This window comes from Hippopotamus amphibius, chromosome 10, assembly GCF_030028045.1.
Source record: "Hippopotamus amphibius kiboko isolate mHipAmp2 chromosome 10, mHipAmp2.hap2, whole genome shotgun sequence".
In the NCBI taxonomy this organism is placed as follows: Eukaryota; Metazoa; Chordata; class Mammalia; order Artiodactyla; family Hippopotamidae; genus Hippopotamus; species Hippopotamus amphibius.
In genome coordinates this window covers 106,386,046-106,411,770 of record NC_080195.1, presented here as the reverse complement: position 1 = coordinate 106,411,770, position 25,725 = coordinate 106,386,046, and the positions used below count along the sequence as shown (strand labels likewise).

General features: G+C 37.6%; 1 protein-coding gene across 4 annotated transcripts in view; it reads right to left on the bottom strand.

Annotated features, from left to right (window-relative positions):
* Positions 1 to 25,725, bottom strand: part of ITSN1 (intersectin 1) — a 200,873-nt gene that overhangs the window by 82,564 nt on the left and 92,584 nt on the right. For all 4 annotated transcript variants that reach the window (XR_009047657.1, XM_057696296.1, XM_057696297.1 and 1 more), the window contains 7 exons: positions 25,375 to 25,512; positions 23,442 to 23,557; positions 20,232 to 20,494; positions 18,236 to 18,385; positions 18,009 to 18,149; positions 11,687 to 11,774; positions 11,409 to 11,548 (listed from right to left, as the gene is read on the bottom strand). Coding sequence is in view for 3 of the 4 variants with exons in the window: in XM_057696296.1 (XP_057552279.1) it covers positions 11,409 to 11,548; positions 11,687 to 11,774; positions 18,009 to 18,149; positions 18,236 to 18,385; positions 20,232 to 20,494; positions 23,442 to 23,557; positions 25,375 to 25,512 (1,036 nt within the window). In the remaining variant the exon portion in view is untranslated. The remainder of the gene's footprint in view (positions 1 to 11,408; positions 11,549 to 11,686; positions 11,775 to 18,008; positions 18,150 to 18,235; positions 18,386 to 20,231; positions 20,495 to 23,441; positions 23,558 to 25,374; positions 25,513 to 25,725) is intronic.

The window sequence follows — 25,725 nt, the reverse complement described above, 5'->3', positions numbered from 1 at the left end:
CGAAGAGGGGGAAGGAAGGAAAGTGGAGAACCCAGCAGATGGGCCTGAGAATAACCAGACAGGATGTAGCAGGAAGACACAAATGTGTAAGGCACACGTTGAAAGACTATTGCCTATGGCAGCAGCCATGGGCATGAGACTTCCAAATGATGAAGGGTACCTAGCTACGGAGGAGCCATGGAAGGCCAAGAAGGGCGACTAGAACGTAATGATGAAGCCTTGTTCTGCTTAGTTCTAAGAGAAGAAAATCAACACCAGGAAGAAAGAAATCCATTTTTCATCATCTTTCTCACTGCCATCTCATGGGATGTAAAACTTTAATGTGTTAAAAGTTCAGCACTATTGCTTTTCACAGTAATTTGGGATCAAGCATAAATAGTAACCTCTAAAAACATGAATAAAAAATCTGGTTAATATTTGGGATTTGATATTTCAGAGACAAATGGAAAATAAGGGTCAATTCCTGTCAGAGTTATTTGCACTTTTGGTTCAAGTTAATATCTCTACATGAAAAGGAAAACTGCACTGGAGTGCTATTAATCGAAATTCTGTATGTCCTAATAAGAGAGGAACCCAAAAGTCAGCCCCTGCTCAGACAGGAATGGCTCACTCTATCACTGACCCAATGGCTAAGACCCTTTAAAAGGAAGGGTAAGAAGTGATGAAAATTGACTTTTTTTCCCCTATTTTCAAATTTCATCTCCAACTGCACAAAATTCTCAAATAGGTTCAGAAAAATAATTTATGACAAGAGACTATAATTAAAAGGTAGTGGACTGGGAACAAGATACCAGGATTTTAATCTCAGGTCCCTGATATGGGCTACCAGCTGAATCAGAATAGATGATCTTTAGTTTTTGTTTGTTTTTTAGTTTTAAGATCCGTTAAATTGCTAGACATTGCTCATCACCATAAAAACTTATTCTCTATTTATCTCAGTGTCTCTTTTATTTAGGATTTTACTCTTATTACATAAACTAAGAAGGTGCAACCAGTAAGCAAAATAATTCTAAGCTGAAATTAAATACAAAAGATTAAGAAATGACAGAGGAGGAATAACATTTTAGTTTGATGTTCAGGAACGTGACTGTATATTAAAACAGGAGGATTCTTACTTCATCCAGGAAAAGTGTGTTTTCAGCATAGTGATATTCAAAACACTGAACAACACATACTTACTGCACGAGCACAGGCCAATTAGAATGCATGCCGGCCATGATGTACCAATGCATTGGGGAGACCATGGGCACAAACGAAGATTTTTCATTTTACCAAAAAAGAATACTGCATATTTCCTTCTTATATTGGGCTCTAGTAACTGGATACTAATTTATAGATCGATAATTACCAGATACAAAGGTAAGACAGATGGAAATAAAGCTAGCAACATGAGGCACTATAAAATGAAAAGCAGTAAGAAATGAATGTAAAGAATCTACAGGAAATAAAAATCACGCTAATGAGACAGTTTTAAAACAATTCTTAGATGTTTCAAATACATGAAGGAAGATATTAAAAAAAACTTTAAAGCACATTTATTTTTGAGTATAAGGGAATTAGAAGATAAGCTGAACCTATCTTTGGAACTGTCTAAATAAGTTGCAGCTTCAAGTACCTCTAAGGCAATGGAGCTTGCGGGAGCCAGAAAGTAACAGATGTCAAATGAGGTAACAGAAGGCTCTGACATCTTATGATCCAGATTTGAAGACTGCAGAGTTTTTCTGTCATTTCCTTCATCCAAGTCAAATACTGCTGAGATTCACAATCAAGTGTAAGAAAATCAACATGCTATGAATAGGAAGGCATTCTGGGTCTTCCTCTCTTTCCTTGGACTTGGGAGTTTAAGATGGCATGAACCAAAATAAGCAGAAAATGTATGATTCCTATGTTGATTACTTAAAAAAAAAAAAAAAGTTGAACTTCTGAGAAGTCAATCCATAGAATGAAGGAATGTGAACTAAAAACTAGCTCACATGGGACTTCCGAGGTGGCGCAGTGGTTAAGAATCTGTCTGCCAAGGCAGGACACACGGGTTCGATCCCTGCTCCAGGAAGATCCCACATGCTGAGGAGCAGCTAAGCCCGTGCACCACAACTAGTGAGCCTGCGCTCTAGAGCTCATGAGCCACAACTATTGAGCCCATGTGCCACAACTACTGAAGCCTGCACACCTAGAGTCCGTGCTCCCCAACAAGAGGAGCCACCAAAATGAGGAGCCCACGCACCACAGTGAAGAGTAGCCCCCACTCGCTGCAACTAGAGAAAGCCCGTGTGCAGCAACGAAGACCCAACATAGCCAATAAATAAATAAATAAATTTATTAAAAAAAAAAAACCCAAAAACTAGCTAACAACTTGCCTTTCCGTGCCTGACAAAGAGCAACAGGTCCTTTCACATGGGAGGAGAGGCTGCCCTGTTCCTTCATTCCTTTTCAACACTGTCTAAGCAACTCAAGTATAAGTACAGTTATTTAAAAGTTGCCTTTTCATTCTTTCAGGTAAAACATTTTTCAGGTGACAAATAAATCTGGTGTTATTAAATTCTTTATTTACTTAGGAAATGAGATAACCACTGGGAAAAGTAGCTGAGAAAAACTTCCCCACACAAATCGTATCAACTCTCCTGGTGATCAGCCTGATATGTGACCCTGTAAATGCTGTTAAATCTTGTCATGGTTACTCTTTTCTATTATAACTAAGATAATTAAAACAAGTAAGAAATTACTACAAATCGAAACTCAGCACCTCACTTGTAGCTCTTCCTCAAATTAACTTACTTTTTTCTAAAATCAGTAACTCTACAATCACATATTTATTTATTGGCTGGATATTTATCTAGCAATATGGTATTGAGTGTACAACTTTATCTTTCTTCTCAGTTCTACTCAAGGGTACATGTTTTACACTAGATACGGTGAATGACAGCTTAGTATTAAATCCTAATAAAGTAAGGTGGCTTTCTTAATAAATAAGAAATAATTAAGCATGCATTCAATAAGTTTTAGCTACAAATAAATACATGGGAAAAATAAAACTCCTATAAAATGTGTAGTATATATAAATTAAAGTAAGATTTTTTTTTCACCAATAATATCCACAGAACTCTAAGATAAAGCAGAGTTTCTTATCCAGGGTCTATGACTAAGCTTTGGCTCTGTGACACTATAAAATTACAAGTAAACTGGGGTATATGGGCATTTTTTTCTTGCTGAGAAGGCACAAAGCTTTTATTTGATTCTCAAAGGGGTGTTGTATCAAACACAGATTATAAACCACAATAAGAAAATGACTGGCAAATATTCTGTCTTGTGTTAGTTAAGATAAATGAAAATCAGCCTGCTTTTAAATTTCTGCCTTCAACCAAGGGAGAAAAGTCACTTATTTCCCCCAAGGAATTAAGATATTTGCACCATAAAACATCTTTGGACATCCTGTGGCATACAGCCAAGGTATTTCAAAAGCAATATGTTTCACAAATTGAATACTCAAGAAGATCCAGTTTTTTGCCCTGAGAAATATGGCTCACTTTCAAGTTTACTAAAGACAGTTGTTCTATTGCTATGCAAGTGGCACAGAATCACTTAGTTAAAAAACTGTGCCTGTTTCTCCTTCATTTGGACTTAGAAACACTGAAATATGAATGCATTATGTGAAGTGATGTTACATGAAATATAAAGAAGTATCCACCTGAACAATATGCATGGCATTTCTTTACATAAACATGACTTTGCATAAAGCTTTGTGAATAAAGAAAAAAAAATGAACTAGCAATAGGCAGCCCATGAAACACTAGGAGTTAATGGAAATATATTGCTTAATTTGGTCATCTAATTCTTTTGAAGGATTACCCTGCTGCTGGTTTTTGCCTCAGGTCATATCTTGGAAAAGAAAGACAAAACTAAACATACCTTGATTACTAGAAATTCATGAACTCAACACTATAAGTCAAAATAAAATTGTGGAGGACACCTCTCTTATCTATAACAGTCTCGGTACTGTTAATATTAAATGGACCTCATAGGAAACTGATCTAGGTACCAGCATCAGAAATTGCAGTTGTTTCTTATGTCTAAGACCTAATACCCACAGAAAGTTAGAAGTAGAGTGCTTTTATTTCATTTATTTATTTTTCCCCTACACTGCACCCAAGACACTCAGCTTGAATCTTTCCTGGCTTCCACAAAAAACTTCAATGAATGCAAGAAATCTCAAAGCCTCCAGACCCTCCCTTGTCCCTGGGAGTCAGCTTGATAAAGGCAGAGTAGATTGGCAGGTCCTTCTCTAAGCCTCTGTTTACTCATCTGCAAGCCTTGGGAAGTAGTACCTGTCTTACCTACAGCAAAGGGACGGTGCTATCAAGAGCAAACAACTGAATCTATATGGAAGGAAACACCTTGTAAACTGTCCTGCGTCTATACAAATTTTGGGGGGAGAAGGGGAGTTATAGATTAAACAGATAGGCATGCTTTTGTATAAACAAACATCACTTTATTTCTCACCCAGGGATACTGTGTAGCGCTCAATACCAGAATTTTTAAAAGGACTTTTAAAAAAGATGTTTATTTATTAATTTACTATTTATTTGCACTGGGTCTTAGTTGCAGCGGGCGGGCTCCTTAGTTGTGGCATGTGAACTCTTAGTTGCAGCATGCATGCGGGTTCCCTGACCAGGGACTGAATGACCCCTGGCCCTTTGCATTGTGAGCACAGAGTCTCACCCACTGAGCCACCAGGGAGGTCCCTAAAAGGACTCTGAGTGTTAAAATATTGAAACTTATCCCAATCAAGTGGTTGTGAAACAAATGGAAAGTTATTAAAGAAAGCCAATCAACAAACCCAATGAAGAGAGGGAACTCCTATCTGTGTAGAAAAATCTGAAAAATAACCATTTCAAAATAGAAATTTTACTCATATCAAAGTAAATTTATATTCCATTTATTACAAAATTATAAAATGTATTCATTCTTCATGTATACAAAGTGGCAGAGTATCAAAAATCTATTGATTGGGAAAAGTATATATATATATATATATATATAGATCAGTTATTTAAATTCTGAGAAGGGGTATTAAAAACATGTTTAAATATTACTTCTAAATCTGTAGGCAATATTCAACCAAATAGTAAGTCCAACTCCCCAGGGCACACGTTGGCAGTCAATTGTATCTTAAGTGTCATGGGAGAGCCGAAGAGGAGTGAATGGGGGCGTGTGTGCATGCACGCGTGTGCGCGTGTCTGTGAAGGGGTGAGTGAATAGGTGAACCGAAAAGGGGAGAAGAGCTAGAAAACCCTGTCCTTTCTGCAATACAATTAGCTAACTAAGAATCTTCTCCCATGTTTCCCAAGAGTCTCTGCTAGATATGCTTATATTCCCAGAAAGAGAAAGCTAACTCCACTTTGTCCTGAAAATCTGAGTTTTCCCCAAATGTCTCAGCTTAGTTTATAAAGCCATATCCCATTGTTTTATGTGCATGTCACTCTTAAGGATCAAATTGTCAAGGGGTTTGGCTAAAGAAGAGAATTAAAAAAAAACATTTTTTTCAAACACTGAGTTCTGCTTTTGTCCCTCCCCCAAATCACCTTTTGTTAAGTTTTTTTTTAAAACCTCAAAGGAAAAACCCATACTATTACCAAATAACTCAACCAACCAACCAACCAACCAACCAGCCTACTGTAATGGCACAGAATCTAATATACAATGTCTGTTAACTATTTTGAGTCTTGGGAGTGTTCTAATTATTTTTCTAGGTTGAAGAAATCTGTGTAAACGTTCCACAATCACAAGAACATTGAATGAGAAAGCCTTTTATTACTTCTGTGCAAAAAAGGTCTTTTCAAAAGGACCATACAGGTAAAAATAAATTTTAATCTTGAGCAAACCATGAAACAGCCAAACATTATTCTACTAATAGGAGAAAGCAACACTGTTATTTGAATTCACACTGATTTCTCGTGCTGTCTCTGCATCTCCTCTTTCTGGATCTTTTTCTTTCCTTCCTTGCTTCCCTTCGCATGCATTTTTTTCCTGACTTCACATTCTGTTCTGCAGTTCCTTCTCCAGCTCTTTTCTTTTCTCCCCTGGTTGCTAAACATTTTGCCTTTCACTGCCTTCATACTGAATGAGGCTGCCATGAAAGCAAGTGTCTGAAACCAAGAGCATGAAAGCCTTAGTTAAGCCAAGAACCTTATTTACTATAACTGGCATTCTCATTTCAACAACAATTCAGTTCCTAGGAGCAATTTTTAAGACAGGTATCATTATAGGCAGAGTTTGTATTTCTAACAGCCTCTAGCATCTAATTTACGAAGCCTGGATTTCCCAAGTATATTAAGGAATATAATTCTGAATTCTGAATTAGTCCTAAATACTTAACATTTTTCTAAGAAATAAAATACTATCCCCTTTTGGAATAGTATACTGACTATACTATCCCATGATGAAAATATGCATATCAGCCCAAATAATGACAAAATGTTGTCTTTCAAATTTTTGCAACCACGTGGCAAATTCAATGATCTAAAATATGCTTGTTGTAGAGACTATAGTACACAATACCTTATCTAACTTGTAGTTCAGAGCTTCCATCTTTCTCCCTCCCCGCCACCACACACAATTTGTCAAGAAGAAAGATTCACTCATACTCCAATGATTTATAATAACTAATCATTATTAACTTTTACAAAGAAGGCTTAGCACTTCATGGTAAATGCTGTCTTAGACACTGAGCACTCATCTGCATGGGGGAAACTGAAGCACAGAGCTGGAGATGGTTCACCATTCTTAGTCTGAGAAAGATGTGCATTGCCTGAGTAGGGCATGGAGACCTTTAGAAAGAAGTCTAAGTGGATGACGCAGCCCAGGAGAATTGCCAGGCACTGCAACACTGCCTCCTCCATTGCCACTGACTGGAAGAAAGAAATGCCCCAATGTAAACGCCATTCATGTTAGGACGCGGCCAGCACACAGCGACTAGACGGGAACCAACAAGGACTCAACTTTTCAACATGAAACACAGCGTACAGCCTCTTTCTGTGGATTCTCTTTGTTTGGCTGACAATGGAGCCCTGAAAACTATAAGCTGTACTTCACGTTGCTGCTCTGTATCATAGTTAGGATATTAAAATATGGAACATTAAGCTATCAGGGCCAAGGAAAACTGTTACAGTAACTACTAACATTGCCAAAGGCAAGGTGAGGTCAAGTGCTGCTGCCTAAAAAGTCCCTACTGGATTTCCCTGGTGGTGCAGTGGTTAAGAATGCACCTGCCAATGCAGGGGACACGCGTTCAATCCCCGGTCTGGGAAGATCCCACATGCCGCGGAGCAACTAAGCCCTTGCACCACAACTACTGAGACAGTATGTTCTAGGGCCTGCGAGCCACAATTATTGAGCCCGAGCGCCACAACTATTGAAGCCCTCACGCCTAGAGCCCGTGCTCTGCAACAAGAGAAGTCACTGCAATGAGAAGCCCATGCACCACAAGAAGAGTAGCCCCTGCTCGCCGAAACTACAGAAAGCCCGTGGGCAGCAAGGAAGACCCAATACAGCCAAAAATAAATAAAATAAAATAATTTTTAATGTTTAAAAATAAAACAAAATAAAATAAAATTTAAATGTCCCTATTGGTAATGTTATTTGACACTTGTTAGAACCAAAACTTGACACCTATAGCTAAGCACTGCGTGTAAGAAAAATAACTATCAGAATGCGTCTACGTGCCCAAGAGGCACACAGAGTCTCCAAAAAATGACAGTTTTGATTTTCCTGTAAAATAGGTAAAAAAGAGAAAAGTCACAGATAATCAATAGTTTTAAATTCATGTTTCCAGAACACTAATATGAGAAGACTTCTGATTCCTCAGCATGATAAAAATACTTGCTGCACATATTTTAAACACATTTTAAAAGCAGAAAATACGGTAACAAATTTGGCCCACTGACTTAAAACTACTTCAAGAAGTGTTCATTCATCCCGGTAATAACAAAATCAATTATGCCTGGCAGCAGAAATACAAAATCTATCAATTGGGAATTTGATCACAAAACCTTCAATATCAGAGAGCTATCATCTCCCCCTTTTTTGATAGACCTACAAAAGCCAAGTTTATTTATTCACTCTATTTTCTTTTTTAAGTAATTCTTGGTTTTGGGTGATAAATTAGAAAGACACTTAAGTCTTGGGATCAATTTTGGAAAACATAAATATCATATCTATAAGGTAGATGTCTACTAAAATGCACGGGGAAATAGCCTCTTCTAAATTAATGCCTTGAGTATTTCCATCAGTGGTTATCAGATACTGAATTAGGAGGCATAAGTGTTAATTCCTGTTTAACTGAAGGAAAAAGGAGAGATTCTTAAAAGAATGAATCTGAACTCGATATCTCATAAATAGAACTAATTCAGACTGCATATTTTAAAAAAGAAAAAAGAAAGAAAGAAAGAGAGAGAGAAAAAGAAAGAAAGAAAGAAAGAAAGAAAGAAAGAAAGAAAGAAAGAAAGAAAGAAGGAAAGAAAAAGAAAGAAAGAGAAAGAAAAAGAAAAAGAAAGAAAAAGGAAGGAAGGAAGGAAGGAAGAAAAAGAAAAAAAGAGGAAAAAGTATACCTACTCTCTAAATTTCTCATTCAAGAAACTAAATACAATTATACTTTCCAATTACAGTCTTACGCTTAAGAATCTGGGCTAAATTTATATCAAAGAAACTACGAGAGTTGGAATTGGCTAAACGGAACCCTCGTTTACGGAGCCAGCCACTGAATACAGATTTAATGTTCTGATTGACTAATTTGAAAACTTTGCACTCCATAAGGTCTTTCTCCAGTGTCACCGTACTAGTTGAGAATGAGTGAATTAAACTTTCTTTCTGTAGGTGAACAATCTATACGGATACAAAATAAAACTAAGTCTGAATTTCTTTTCTATACTCTCCAGCCTGGTTTCCTTTTGGGAAAGGAAGGTTTAGGATAGAGCAAATTCACACCATCAAATGTGACATGTGGAATAACTGGACAGTTGAAGTGTTCACCGTCAGCAGGTGGAAGTACTTTTTGCCTCATTAGTGAGGATGCTGTAAAGGCAATGCTGTATCAAGGGAGACATGGAAGAAATCCCAAAGGGTCAGAATGCGGCTCTCCTGGTCCATCTCACCTTATAAGAACTTACAGTTGCTAGTGAATATATGCTCTAAAGTCAGAGAGAAAAAAAGAAAAGTTTATATTCTCCAAGCTTGATCTACAACAAAGAAAAATAGGCAGAAGATACTCAAGAGTTACTTAAATCTGCCTCTGAGTTGTCTCAATCAAATAATAAATCTTTTGATTGTTCAATGTAGCTGTTTCTATTTTGGTTTCACCAGGTTTGAGAGGAATACTAGAAATAATAACCGTTAGGTAACATAATATAGTCACTAAGTCCTCCAAACGAGTTTTAAATAACAAAACAATATAGCTACATACTGGCTTGTGATTTTTTTTTTTATTCTCCACAATGACTTAAATTTAAAGCAATAATGGAAAACTAAAATAAAAATTACAACAGGAAGAAATGTTCTTATTTTAAAAATAAGTATATTTGGAAAAGGGGCTAGTGGAATAAAGGCCTAAAAAAAATTGCCTTTGTATAAGCAACTCTCTAATACTGAAGGCAGCATTAGTCAACTAAACATAGTAAGAGTGAAACGCCACATTTTGAGGGTGTTCTCTTCAGCAATGACAACAGTAATTCAATAGCCAAAATAATCTGTAAGTTATCTAGGCATTATCAAATATCACCCACTAAAGTATCATTTTCTTTCCTTTCTCCCCCCCTTTTTTGGCTGCACCGCGGCTTGTGGGATCTCAGTTCCCTGACCAGGGATCGAGCCTGGGCCCCTGGCAGTAAGTCCTAACCACTGGACCTCCAGGGAATTCCTCAGACTATGATTTTCTAATATGCAAACCTTGTTTTAGGTCAAACTTTTACAGAAAGGAATCTTAAGATTAAGGCAGAAATCTGGAGTACTGCCTGGGTTCAAAAGATACCTGAGTATATAACAGTTCATATTCTAAGAGACTACTAAAAAGGACTGCAAGCTTGCACTAGTGCCATATTCCTTTTGCTTGAAATAGTGACAGGTCATAATGAGAGCTAATGTGTTTCTACTGTACTTATTCTAGCAAAGGAGAACTGATGGCTGTACTTCTAATACTTACATGTGACATAATCATACGTGTACGAATATAGAAAAAATATATAGTGTACACACACACACACACACGAACACATATTCTGTGTAAGCATGAAAGCAAAAAAAAAAAAAAAAACACTAAGTTTGCTCAAATAATATTTCCCCTAAGATCACTTTCCTGGAACTGTATAATTGAGAAACGCTCATTACTTATTAGTCTGAAAAAAAACAGTACAAATACCTCAAACCCAAATGTCTAGACAATTTGGCCTAGAATCACAATTCAAAAGTCAACTAAAAATCTCAAATATGTTTTCTAATTTGTTTTTCTATTTCTACTAATTAAGAATAGGATTTTAATTTTTTCCTAGTGTCAAAAGCTAAACTGGCCAGAATGAAGTATAAAGGATTTTAGGTTGGAAAAAGAAAATATTTGAGGAAAAAAAGCGTAAAATCCAATTTTTTATAAGAACATAATTGATCAAAACCTCCAACATCTACTCAAATCTAAAGTATGTAACTGTTGTTGATAGGAAATGAGCTGTTTGCACTCCAAGATATTTTACTACAAGATAATAATCATTCTTAAGATGATAAAGTTCTAAAGTTAAATCAAAAGCAGCAAATCAGAAAAGGGCTGTGATCTAAGCACTTTTACATTCCCCGAGAGCTTTGGCATTTTCCTGAGTTTTACTGTATAAATACGACAAAACCATACACCACTTCTGCCACAAAGACAAAAGCAATTACTCCATTAAACAATAACATTTTAAAATGTGAGGTAACAAAATAAAGGTTTATATTCAAGGACAATCTTGAAGGTAAGAAGCGGCAGAAAAATTCTTAGTTTTAAAAGAGAAAACAGTTCCTTTTCAGCAGTCTTCAAAGAACGTAAGAAAGACGAAGCTTTTGGAGCCTAGCTTTTGGAAATTCAACTTGATGTAGTTCTCAACAGACAAAAGGATGAAGATGTGTAAAAATGTAATTCAGGTAAAAGATAGATGTCATGTGGGGGCCATTCACTCAGCCCTAATTTAGAGATGCCAAATTCATTTTTATATTTTAAAGGAGAAAAATTCAACTTAGATTCTTTAATGTTCATCTATAAATGTGAAGGCTTTCACGAAGGCTGACAAAGCAGCCTAATAAATTTTTCTGCCTGGGGTCAAATATCAACTAATCACCTGGCCAGTTAGAAAAATTAAAAAGTAAGACATACATGTAGACACACACAGAATAGTTACCTTCAGTTGATTATTGAAAATATCAATCTCCTGTAGTTTTGATCTAGTTTCTTTCTCCACTTCATCCAGTTCGTCTCGTAGCTGCTGCCGAGCTAGTTCTTTTGCTTCTAAGGCTCTTTTGAGTGTAAGAAGTGAATCTCCTATTTTAGAAAAATATCGCAAGGTAAGAAAAACAAACTGGCAGTGAGGAAAAAATGGTTTTTAATGTTCTCATTTCAGTTAAGAAAACTCTTGCCAGTAAAAGGGGGAAATGTCAACTTTAAAAATAAAACACCTACTGTGCAAACTGTTCTGCTGAACTTGTTTTAATTGGTCATTGAGTATCTGTTTTTCTGGAATAAGTCTTCCAAGCATTTGCTGAGACTCCTAGGAGAGAAAGAGAACACAGCAATGGATGATGAAGAAAACTACCCATGCTGAGATTCAAAGTCCAGGCAGGAGAAGTCAGTTTTCTCATCCCTCAAAGACTATCATAATCTCATCCCAAATCCTCTGTAGTGAAACTGTATTTAATCACCAGTCAGGGGTGGTTCTTGTTTTCTTGCCAAGGAATTAGCTGTTTGCCAAATGCTTTTCACTGAAATAAAGTTAAGACAGTTATAGCTCCCTTGATATTTCTTACATTTTGGTTGACTTACTGCCTTTTAAAAATGTACCTAAAGTACAGCTCAGCAGAGAAAATGGAAAGCAATGATCTCTCAATTGCACTGGGATCAAATACAAATGCAGTGACCCTGCTGTTTGTAAACTGACTCAGTAGTTTAAACAGGCACTGTTCTGTCCTGAACTTTGACCCTTAATAGGGTTGAACTGAGGATTACCATATACCTGAAGTTGGAAACAGAAATCAAAAAAGGACTTTTAACAATTAAAATCTTAGCTGCCATATGTGTTTGTCCACCACTCAGGATGGAGCCACCATTGTAAACAGCTACACAAAAATCTTGAACCAACTATTTTTTAACTGACAGAAAAAAGCTAAACCACACTGTACAAGGCTGTTTAGAGTTTTCATGAGTGACTTAACAAGCAACTGTATTTGCCTAAGTTCAGCTGAAATTATTCAATATAGTTTCCACACATTTTAGAAAAAGGACAGCTTTTCCAGCCTTTATTAAGGAATATTTGGCTTTTATTTTTACTTTGATTTAAGAAAAAAAACTTTACATATTAACTTTTGGTTTGAAAAAATCAAAATGTCAATTAAAACTTTTCACCAGAGGCTAAGAATCAGTTCTTTCTGGAACAACCACCTTTAGATAGACTGGCTTGTGTGTAGTAAACCTTGGTGTACTATGTGAATAGTACAGAGATACAGCCCCATGAGAGGATTTGGAAGCAACTTCTCACATGAATAATCCACGCAAACACACACAGCCCCCATCCCCCCACATCTGAACAAAACAGAATACACAGATCAATCGTTTTCCCAAAAGGCACAGCCAACCGAGCTTCTCCTCTTACTCTCCTCGCTAAGTTAAGGCGAGGCCTCTTACCCAATCCCAAAGTTTCTTTCCTGAACCAGGACACACAACGAAGTATCAAGATGAAGCCTGGCTCAGATCACTCAGACTGTTTCACTTATTTGAATATTACTTTTAAATGTACTACCCGAGTTTCTAAAATAGTCAAGCCTATATGAAGGGCTACCTGACTCATTTCCACAGCAAGAATTTGCTAATTCCTATAAGGAAAGCAAACTGGTATCTCATTGCCTACTATGTACCTGCCTTTCTTCAAACCATGTATTATTTCTGACCTCACTACTTTTTCAGGAAACTTGATTGGTATTTTATTATGAGTAACTGAACATACTAAGCATCAATCTTAAATAATAAAAATACATTTGGAAAACACAGAGCATATAGTGAGATAATAAGCAAACACATGGCCTTCACTCCTAAATTTTCAAGGGAATATTTTATGAAACTTCTCATAGTTAATGAAAGACACAGAAAAAGTTACCACAGAAAAGAATATACTTTTAAAAGATGTATGCATTTTAAAATATTCTCAATTTCTAGCAGTGAACCTCTGATACTATTTACATTATATGTCATATCCAATATCTCAATTTAATTAGGACTTCAGTGACAATCAGTAACAGCATCATGAATCAACTTGACCAACTGACGTTTAGAGGACGCCCTACCCAACTCCAACAGAGTACACTTTCCTCACAAGTGCACATGGAATATTCACCAAGACAGATCACATGCTGAGCCATAACGTAAGTCTCAATAAACTTAAAAGGGTTAAAATCCACAGACTACGTTCACAGATCATACCATACATAAATCAGAAATCAATAAGACACCTAGAAAAAAATCCAAGTATTTGGAAAATAAACAGCATAATTCTAAATAACTCATCAAAGAAATGACAAAGGAAAATTTAAAAAAGGTCTTGAATTCAGTGAATATAAAAATACAACCTATTACAATTTGTGTAATAAGGCTATGACAACGCTTTGAAGGAAAAATATAGCTTAAAATGTTATACATTATCAGAAATGAAGAAAGGTCCAAATTCAACAATTTAAGCTTCCTCCTTATGAGGCTAGAAAAAAGCAAATTAAACCCAAAATAAGTAGATGGAAGGAAATAATAAGAAACCTAAGTAAATGAAAGGCAAAACAGATATATCACAGAGGAAAAAGAAATCAATAAAACCAAAACCTTGTTTTAAAAAATCAATCAAGCCAATATGCTTCCAGCTAGACTGATAGAGTAAAGGAGGAGGAAGAGGGGAAGAGAGGGGAGGAAGAGAAGGAGAAAGGGGAGGGAGAGAAAGAAGAAGGAGAGGAGGAGCTGGAGTGGGAGAGAAAAGACACAAATTCCCAATATCAGGAACAAAAGAATATCACTACAGATACTACAGACTTGCAACGAATAAAAGGGAATATTATAAATGATTTTATACCAATAAACTTGTTAGCTTAGAGGAAATGGACAAATTCATTGAAAGACACAAAACAGACCAAAGAACAAACAGAAAACTGGAATAGCCTTGTATCAATATCTACTGAATAAATTTTGCAATTAGAAGTCCTACCACAAAGAAAGCTCCAGACACAGAAGGCTTCACTAGTGAATGCCACCAAAAACTTAAGAAACACAGCCATCCTTCTGTATCCATGAGGGATTGTTCCAGGATCCCCTCAATAGCAAACTCTGAGGATGCTCAAGTCTCCTATACTAAAATGGCATAGTGCAGTTGGCCTCCCGAATCCTACGGTGTTGAATGTGTACATGTGGACCAACTGACCTGAGATTGGAACCTGATAACTATTCCAGGAGGTGAGAGAAAGTTTTATAGAAATATATGGGATTTTAAGAGAGAAGCTGATAGGCTTAGCTAGGGAGGCAGTGTAATGCCAAGGTTGGAAGTACAGTCTTGAAGCCACATAGATCTGGATTCAAATTTAGATTTCTGCTTCCCTTCTAGAAACTGAATGCTAGAAACTGATTCTACAATGTTCCCTCCTAGAATCTTCACTTTCTCACGTGTATCACTGTTTATGAGAACAATGATACTGCCCTTACCAGATTATTGTGGGACTCTATTTAATATCCACATGAAGGTCTTAGCACTGACCTCACCTGGCACACACCAGGCCTTCAATAAATGGTAGCTACCACTACGATCAGTCCACCATATCTGGATTTAACCAGCCTAGGATCAAATTTCAATCCAAATACGGAGATATGGAGGGACTACTGTACTATCCATTTCATATAAAGGACTTGCGTATCCATAGATTTTGGTATCCCCAGGTAACTTGTAACCAGTGCCCCCACAGATATTAAGGAAAGACTACCATTTCATGTATTTTTAGAAACTAAAAGAGAAAAGAATACCCTACAACTTATTTTGTTACTTATTACCATGATATCAAAGCTAGACAAGGATATTATGAGAAAACAACAAACTAATACCCTTCATGAATTTCAGTAAAAAGATCCCTAATAATAGCAAGTTGAATCTAGCAAAATATTTGTTAAACAGTAATACACCATGACCAAATGCAGTTTATCCCAAGAATGGAAGGTTGGTTTAACATTCAAATATCACCATGTTAACAAAATAAAGGAGAAAAAACACATAAACATCTCAATAGATGCAGGAAAAAGAATATGACCCAATTAAAAACCCATTCATGATAAAAACTCTCAGCAAACAAGGAAAAGGAAAGTCCCTCACCCTGATAAACAGTATCTACAAAAAAACCCTACAGTTAACAATCATACTTCATGGTGAGAGACAATGTTTTCCCCCCAAGATCAAGAACAAGGCTCTCACAACTTCTATTCAACACAGTACTAGAGGTTGTGATCAATGCAGCTAAGACAAAAAAAGAAATAAAAGGCATATAGATTGGAAAATAAGAAATAAAGTCATCTTTATTCACAATGCTTATGCATGTAGAAATTCTAAGGAAGCTGCAATAAAGCTATCAGAACTAATACATGAGTTAGGCAATACCACAGATATAATAGCAATATTAAAAAATGACTTCTACTTCTTTATACTGGCATCAAATAAACATAAATTGAAATTAAAATATGTAATACACAATAGCATCAAAAACCTCGAAATAATTAGGGCTAAACTTTACAAAATATGTACAAGACTTGTACACTGGAAACTACAAAACACTGCTGTAAGAAATTTCAAACAACCCAAATAAAACTGACAGAGATAGTATAAGACATTAAGATGTCAATTCTTAGCATATTGATCTATAAATTCAATGGAATCCCAATAAAAACTCTAAGTACTTTTGTAAAAACTGACATGCTGATTTTAAAGCTTCTGTGGAAATGCAAAGGACCTAAAATAGCCAAAATAATTTGAAAAAGAAAAATACTGAAGAACTTACACTACTTGATTTCAAAAATTATTATAAAACTAAAATTATCAACAAAGTGAAATACTGGTGCAAGGACAGACATAGATCAAAGGAACACAACAGAGTCTAGAAAAGATTTTTACCAATGTGGTTAATTGATTACCAACAAGCTACCAAGGCAATTCAATGAGGAAAAATGACTGGTTTTAATAAATGTTACTAGAACAACCGGGTGTTGGTTTGGAAAAAAATGAACATCACCCCTGTACCATACACTTATGTGAAAATGAACCTGAAATGAATCATAGACCTAAACATGTAATATAAAAGTGTAAAACTTCTGGAAGAAAACATAAAATATCTGCAACCTTGGGATAGTCAAAGATTTCTTGCATAGAACACAAAAAGTATAAATCACAAAAGAAAAAATGAATAAACTGAACTTGAATTAAAAATGTCTGCCCTTTAAAAACACACCATTACAAAAATGAAAAGGCAAGTGAGAATGGAAAATGGTACAACCACTTTGGAAACAATTTGATAGTTTCTGATAGGGTTAAGCACATACTTATATGACATAGTAATTCCACTCTTAAAATTTAACCAAGAGAAATAAAACATACTTTCCCATAAAGACGTATAAGTAAATACTCATTACACCTTTATTCATAGAAATCCCAAACTGGAAAAAACCTAAATGTCCCTTGACAGGCAAGGGAATATTACTCAGTGATGAAAAGGAACAGACCACTGACTCAACAAGATAAATGAATCTCAAAGATATGCTGAGAAAAAGAAGCTGAAATAAAAGTCACAGTGTTCAAAACTGATCATCTTTCATGATGAGATGCAGAACAACATCTACATGAATTTGCTTCCCACCCCCCCCCCCCCACCAGCTCAACACTTATCAAACCAGGTGATATTATAACAACTTAGTAGTCAAGGTCAGATAGGTGATAAAATGAAAGTAGAACTGCTTAGCGTGCTCCATTGTGTCTCCAACTCTTCTCTATGCATATATCTCTGGAACTCCCCCTAATATACTTAACTGCACTTCTTTATTGTGCTTATCACAATAAAGTCAAAGTAAAGTCAAAGTAAAGCCAAAGTCCCATGAATGGACTACAGTTCCTGCGTGATCCAGCCCCCACTTGCTCCAACCATAGTGGTCTCCTTGCTGTAACTGGCATCCTGGAGACCAGCTACAGCCTGAGGTCTTCTGCACTACTGTTCCTCTACCTAGAACTTGCTCTCCAGATGTCCACATGGCTCAGCCACTCACCTCTTTCAAGTCTTCACTCCAACAGCATGTCCACAGAGAGGCCTGTCCTGACCGCATTACTCAAAATGACAGCCCCCCTTATCAAGGGGGTCTCTCTTCCCTACTCGCTCTCCAGAGTAACGTTTCATCTTCTGATAGAGTACATGCTTATCTTATCTTATTAGTGCTTGTCTCCCCTGCACACAGAAGGTAAGCTCCATGAGGGCGGGGCTCCTGTCTCTGCTGTCCTGTCACTGCTAGATCCTCCGTGCTCACCAGAGCTTGCACTGAGCGGGCGTGCACAGCAGTCTCAGCAAGCATGCTGAGTTACTAGACAGCCTACTTTCAGGCAAGGACCTTGTCTACTTCATCTTGGCTTCCCAGCACCTAGTAGATGCTTGATGTTTGTTGAGTGAAAAATGAAGGAAATGAATCAGAGAAAGGCATGGAAGTCAAAAAGCTTTTAAGGGACATATTTTCTCACCTGTAATTGTTGCTGTAGATGGGTAATTTCAGCAATTCTCAACTCTCTAGATTTGTTTGTGCTCTCAATTTCTTGCCTTTGGGTCGTCAATCGACATCTGATATCTTGAAGTTTTCCTTCTAGCTGATGCTTTTTATCATTCTTTAACAAGTGAAGAATAACAAAAATTATTAGCATTTTAATGGTTCAATGTAAGTAGATTCCCAAAGCATAATCAAACTACTCACTAGAGCTTCTAATTCAAATTCCAAAGTCTTTTTCTTTGCTTTCAGCACAACTATGTCCTCTTGTTCTTTGTTTCTTTGATTTAACAGTTCTTGTCTTCGATTCCGTTCCCATTCAAGCTGCCGTTGCCTTTCAAGCTCCCGTTTCGCAGCCTGTGACACACAATTTATTAATTTTTCAGTTCTTACACTATACAATGTCTCTTAATAAACATTACATCTAGTAAATCTTTTCTTTTAGGGATGAAATGTTATTAAACATTACAAAAGACTTTTATTATAAAAGAGCATAAAATTTTTATAAAAATATGGTATTCCTTCTATGAGAAAAAAGTGAATATTCAGAAAGGCTATTATATACACTAGTACATGAGCTGAGAACAAACAGGGCTGTTTCACCACTGACATTCGATTTTTACACCTTTAGGAACGCTTGGTGTGTTAAATAAGCCTGCTCTTCCTTAGTTACTGACTCGTAAAAAAACAAAGAAAATTAGTAAAATCAAACTGAGACCCCCAGAACAGAAAACAAAGCAAAAAAAGCTTTCTTCCATCAAATGAGTAATTATTATTTTTTCTGTCACATGAGAAATTATTATTTGTCTCCAGCTTTAAAAGTTCGTGACCCCCATCTCCCTGATCATTCATTTCCTTTTCAGCACAGAAAGTTCTGTCATTTCTCCGGCAGTGTCAGCTCTCTTCAAGGCTCACTGTGATGGCTGCTAGGCAGAGTATCTGTAGGAGCACCTGGCCCTCTTTATTGTACTGTAATTGCTTCTCACACACCTGTGCTCCAGCTACACTGTAAGGGCCTGGAGGACAGATGGAGTACCTAGTCACCACCGAAGCTCCAGGGACTATCAATGCCTGGCATGTGGTAAATGCCAATTAAATAATTCTGAGTAAACACTCTAAAATGCTTTTGTTGTTGTTGCTGCTGTTATTGTTAAATACTGAAGAAGGAAAGCTGTCTACCTTTCGGTTGTCATTCTGGAAATGAAAATCCTGTTAGTACCTGTGTGTGTCTGCCGGAATGAAAGGCAGCTTATAGCTACAAGTTTTCTAAAGCAGTCATCAGGAGCTGAAACCAAAGTATTACTTTTTTATAAAGAAAAATCCCCCATCTTTAAAAGAGATTTTATCCACACAAGAGAATCATGTCATTGCTTCTGCAACAATATACTAAAATTGGAAAGACAGACAAGAGACTAATTGGGTCTCTCTCCAGGTGTGGCACCAAATTAAGGAACCGTCCATAAAATACAGTAAAGCTTACTAGATATGTTTTCCAAAGTGGAAAAAGAAAAAGATGCAGAGCAATATATAATTAGTATGACACCATTACAGTGGTTTAAAAAAACAGTTTCGCTCAACCCTCAACCTCTCCACCATATAAACCTTTTTGTTTCAAAATATGTATGTGAATGCAGAAAAAAGGCTAGAAAAAAATACTTAACTGCTATGGATGGTTTGTTACAAGACTGTATTATCAAAAACTCGTTCATGAATGTTCATCGCAACAGTATTCAAAACAGCCAAAGAGTAGAAAGAACCCAAATGGCCACCAGCTGATGAATGGATAAATAAAATGTGGTCTATCCGTGTAATGGAACACTATTCAGCTATAAAAAGGAATAAAGTATTGATTCACGCTACAGCTTCGAGGAACCCTGAAAACATGCTAAGCAAAAGCCAGACACAAAAGGCCACATGTTACAGGATCCCATTTATACAAAATGTCCAGAGCAGGCAAACCCTGGGAGACAGGACGTAAATTCGTGGCCGCTAAGGGCGGGGGGGGGGGGGGGGGGGGTAACTGCTCAGTGGGTAAGACGCTTCTTTTCGGGGTGATGAACTAGTGGGGACGGTCACGCACCCTTGCGAATAACTAAATCTACCCAATCGTATGAAGAAGAAGAAACAGACGGTGCTCCTCTACGACTGAGACAATTGTGCAGGAGCACAGGTACCCGCGACGGGCGGCCCCCCGGCGGCTCACCTCGCGCCTCTCGATCTCTCTCCTGCGCTCGTCCTCTCTCTGCCGCTCCAGCTCCCGCTGCTGCTCCAGCTGCCGCTCCAGCTCCAGCTGCCGCTTGCGCTCCTGCTCCTGGCGCTCCCGCTGCCTCCTCTCCTGCTCCGCCCGCTCCAGCTGCGCCAGGCGCTCCTGCTCCTGGCGCTGCTGCTCCAGGAGCGCTTGTCTCCGCTTCTCCAGTTCCAGGTTGCCGCGCTCGAAGTTCTCACGCTTCTTATCTTCAAAGGTGACTTTGGAACAAGCAACACGAAACAGAAGCGTTACCAAAAGCCACGAAGTTCAGAGGGGAAGCTCAAAGGCATGCTGGAAACGGGTGGCGGACCTGCAAACCCAAACTGCATGCGCTCTCCTCCCACCTGTGCGCTCGCTGATAAGCACTACCCGGCCTCTTGTTTACACACGCTCGCCTCCAGGGGAACCAGGTCGCGCTGTTCAAAACGCCAAACGCTTTCTGGAATAATCCTTCGAGAGCAGTTCTGCAGCATCATCCAACCTCCATACCGTCCCCGTTACGCTACCCTTTCCCTTTTCTGTGACGTGGATTCAGCAACTGACCTCCTGTCGCTTCTGTACCATGAATCTCTCCCTTTCTACCTCTTTTTCCTTTGCTTAAAACTGTGCTGTGGTGTCTTCAATTTTAACGAACAAGACAATTTTTGAACACAGAGGTGAGAAGGTAAGTATCCTTCTGGGTTTCACATTGAAGAGCAGCTTGTGCCCTAATCATTATGTAGATGACATCTGGTAAATGATTTTCTCTAACCCATTACTCAGTTTCCTTCTTGGAGAACACCAATGATGAACTTTAGACCTATGCCCAGGTCAACAGTTTTCTTCTGATTCTTGCTAACACTGTTTACATCCATTTTATTTTACTTAAAAAAAAAATTCCATCCTCCACGTCCCTTACTATGTTTTCAGCAGCAGCTACTCAATTCTGTGTTTGCCTTACATGCTTCTCCACGGAGCCAGCCCCAGACAAGGGCAGCTCTCACTGCCAGCCTGGGCGGCACCCTATTCCCATTATTCCCAATCTATTTCAAGCACTGTCACTTCACACTTTGTCTTGAGATGTGTAGCTGTGAGCATCCTTTCTTGGCTTCTTCCCACATTCCTGTCTGGCCTTCACTGAAGACAGACTTTCCTTACACACTGTAGTTAGATTACAGATCAGAGATGGCAAGCAAGTTTGATTTTCCTGTTTTTCTTGCTCCTTTTGTAATTTCAGAACAGGCAGCATCTGTTTTACTCTGCCACCTTAAAATCGAAAGTCCCCTCTGCCAGAGAAAAGAATGAGTAATGATAATATGCTACAATGTGGATGAATCTCAAAAATACTATGCTAAGTGGAAGAAGCCAGACGTAAAAGGTCACCCATTGCATAATACCATTTATATGAAATACCCAGAAGAGGCAAATCTAAAGAGAAAGAAAGCAGACTGGTGAGTTCCAGGGGCTGGGGAAAGGGAGAATGGAGAGTAACTAGGTATGGCCACTGTTTTGGACTGAATGTTTTCCACCCCACTGATTTACATGTTGAAGCCCTAACCCCCAAATGGGTTGGTATTTGGAGATGGGACCTTTGTAATCAGGTTTATGATAAGGTCATGGCAATGGGGCCCTCATTATGAATTAGTGGCCTGTAAGAAAAGGAAGCGACAGCTATCTTTCCCTTTCCATGTACACACACTGAGGAAAGGCCATGTGAGGACCCAGTGAGAATGCAGCCATCTGCAAGTCAGGAAGAGCTCCCTCACCAGGAACAGAATTGGATGGCACCCTGATCTTGGACTTCCTATCCTCCAGAACTGTGGGAAATAAATTTCTGCTGTCTGAACTACCCAGATGATGATATTTTATTATGGCAGCCCAAGCTGACTTAGCCACTGAATTGTACACTTTAAAATGATCAATTTTATGTTAAGTAAATTTTACCCCAATTAAAAAAAAAAAACTGCAAGTCCCAATACATCTTTTAATTCCAAAATCTGGTCCTATTTCTGGTACACTGAGGCACAAAATAAATGGCTGTTGAAAGAAAGAATGCACTAACCAAAATAATGTCTAATAATGTCACATCCTGTTCAAAACTTTAAATGAATATCTTCCACCAATGGAAAAAGAAAATTCCAAATGCTAAGGATTCCTGCCCTTATTTGCTTTAAGAATTATTATCAACCTGAAATGTTGCTCCATTCCACTTGTAATGACCCTATTACTCTTCAAATCCCAACTCAACTGTGACCTCTTCCACCGAGATTTAATTGCTTGTGTATTTCCCAGCCTATGCCAACCGCTATAAGTAAGCTTTGCTGTGCATCTATAATTCTGTCTTCAGGAATTTATCATACTTACGCACTGCTTAGATGATTGTTTATATGGATGTCTTAAATCCTCAGCTGTAGTATAACCTTCTAGAGGGCATGGACCATGTATTATTAACATTCAGATTCTTCACTATACTCAGCACACTCGCACAAAGAACATTTTCAGTAAGCAGTTTATCACTGAACAAAAAGTAATTTAGTTAAAGAAGACACCAGAAGAGCTAGTCCTGAGCAGGTCAATTATCCCCTGAGCACTTTCAATGCAGCAAAATGACACTGACAGAGTATTTAACATAAAGAGACTCCATAACAAATTCCATTAGGGTGTCTTAGTATCAATTATCATCTCATCATTAATAATTCATAGCTACCATAGAATATTTTAATAGTATGATGAATTTATCATTGTAAATGAGGATAATTTAAATTAGTTCATATTAAATTTAAAACAGCTTCTTGTTATCAAGGAGCTTCCGATTCTGTAACAACATAAGAAAACAACAGGAGGCAATTTTACATCCTTTTTGTGCACTGGTGGCATTAAGCAACCACCTTAAAGGCTTACCAGTTTTGAGTTTTTACAGATAAGATTTATAAAATTTTTGGTAAATGGTAAATAATCAGATTTCAATTAAAAAGCTAGGACAAGGGTGTGTTAGCAGAGTACATAATGTTCTTATCTCTATACGTATATTCAAATCCAAAAGCATATGAAAAGTGTCTCCTTTCTAAGGTCAGTTAAAGAAACACAGCAAGAATGTCAAAATCTAAATTTATTTTTACCTCTATCTTTGCCTTAGAGATAGAAAACCTCTAATATGCTATAATTCAAATATAAAGACTGCCTTACCAGGTAATTTCTTTTCTAGTTGTTGCTGTTCATCTTCTAAAACTGGTTCCTCTGGTAACCTCTGGTCTACCGAAGTTGAGCTTATGACAGATATACCACTGCCAGATCGAACTCTTCTGCAATTGTGGAAAAAAAGAACAAAACAAAACAAAACAAAACAGAAAACCAGACACACACACAGAAAAAACAAAACATGGATTCACATAAAGCCGTCCAGGTCTAGGTAGAATTGAGCAAATTATGAAAAAAAATTTTTTTAAAGATTTTGCCACTTATCAGGGAGCAAACTTCATTTTTAGTGAGAAAAAGATAAATATTTGGTCTTCTCTATTTACAAAGAGTTTTTTAAAGATGAATATCTAAAACATCATCAGATTCTGAGTGCCAAGTTCATACAAATGTTTAGAACAGTCACCAAAATTAGGACAATCTGAAAAGATTAAATTAGCTGTCAATCAAGTGGTTACAGCAGTACCTGGGATGTAGCAAATGTTCGCTGTTATGACCATAACCTTCCTACGGAACATTAAATTCTTCCAAGGGAAGATTAGCAGCTTAGCTAATTGGGAGCGTCTCTTTTCCCTTTACAAAGTCTCTCCATGTGATCTCTTAATAAACACATGAAATGTCTACACTTTATAGTCCTTAAAACAAATCACTTAGTTTACTGGTTAATTTCACTTTACACCATTAATCTTGCTCTTTTATTTTATTTTTTTTAATTTTTATTTATTTATTTATTTATTGGCTGTGTTGGGTCTTTGTTGCTGCGTGCAGGCTTTATTTACACAGAGCAGGGGCTACTCTTCATTGTAGTGCGTGGGCTTCTCATTGCAGTGGCTTCTCTTGTGGAGCACAGGCTCTAGGCGAGTGGGCTTCAGTAGTTGCAGCACACAAGCTCAGTAGTTGTGGCACTCAGGCTCTAGAGCTCAGCCTCAGTAGTTGTGGCACACAGGCTTAGTTGCTCTGCGGCATGTGGGATCATCCTGCACCAGGGATCAAACCCGTGTCCCCTGCACTGGCAGGTAGATTCTTAACCACTGTGCCACCAAGGAAGTCCCAATCTTGCTCTTTTAAACCAATCTACCTATCTTCTTTTTATGCTTTATCACTTCCAGTGTTAGGTATCTCTTGTAGCAATTCTTGCAGCTGTGAGATTTTATGGACAAATTGTCCAGCTACAGGTTTCTTCCTACACAGTCCGTTTTCTCAGCTTCCCCTGCACTGTGTGTGTGCTGACAGTGATGGCTCCATGTCTCCTTCTTTTATGGGGACTTTCCCCCCACTCTTTCCTGACATTTGAGGAATTAGGACAGAAATTCTTATCTGTGCTTCTTTTGTTCTTCTTTGCACTCATAAGATCTCAAATTTGTCTTCTGAGTTGAAGCTTTGAGACGCAATTGTCCAAGAGGGCTGTGTGTGCATGGCTGTGTGTAGGTGGAGGATACCAGTAACCCTAGAGTCCTCCCAAATGGACGCTGAACCACCCTTTCGATGTCTCCACTGAGACTGTGTTTCAGACCACAATAATTTTCTTTCATTATCTTCCTGATTATAATTTCTACATTGCCAGCATTTTGTTACCTCTGTGTAGAATACATAGGCAGAATCTCCTTGCTTTATTTTCTATGCACAGGTTGATACCATTTCACTTAAACTGCTAAAGTTTTGGGTGAGCTTTTGATTTTGCCTCAAAACCACAACATCTGTGATGTTTTACTTGATTGCGTTACTAATATCCTGTAAATACTTTAAAGAACAGAACAGGAAAAAATGAACACAAAACCTACCTAAGAAGATTTGCTTGAATTCAAAGCTATTTCATTTATTTACCACGAATAAAAAATGACTATAAGATACACAGCCAACAAAGCCAAGTTTGAAATTCACATACTCAGCACACAATTTTTTAAGAGAGCCAAATAATCCTTACCTAAAGGAAGGTGGAATGTATTCTGGGGGCAGGACCGGTGGCAGTGGCTGGCCAGACATAGCTACATCAATTAGGTGCATAGCCAGGATAAATTCTTCTGCTGTGAGTTTTCCATCTTGATCAATGTCAGAAAGATTCCTATTCAATGAAAAGTTCTTTGTAATCTAGTTTCATGGAAACACATGCTTATTACTATTCATGTTTAAACGTTGTATTTTCTTATTCTGACTTGAGACCGGTTGAGTCCCTCTGTGCCTCAGTTTATAAAAATAGTACCTATTTCACACCATTGGTGCAAAGGCAAAATGGGGCAATCCATAGAGTTGGGGTGGTGTTCAGCCTCCAACAGAT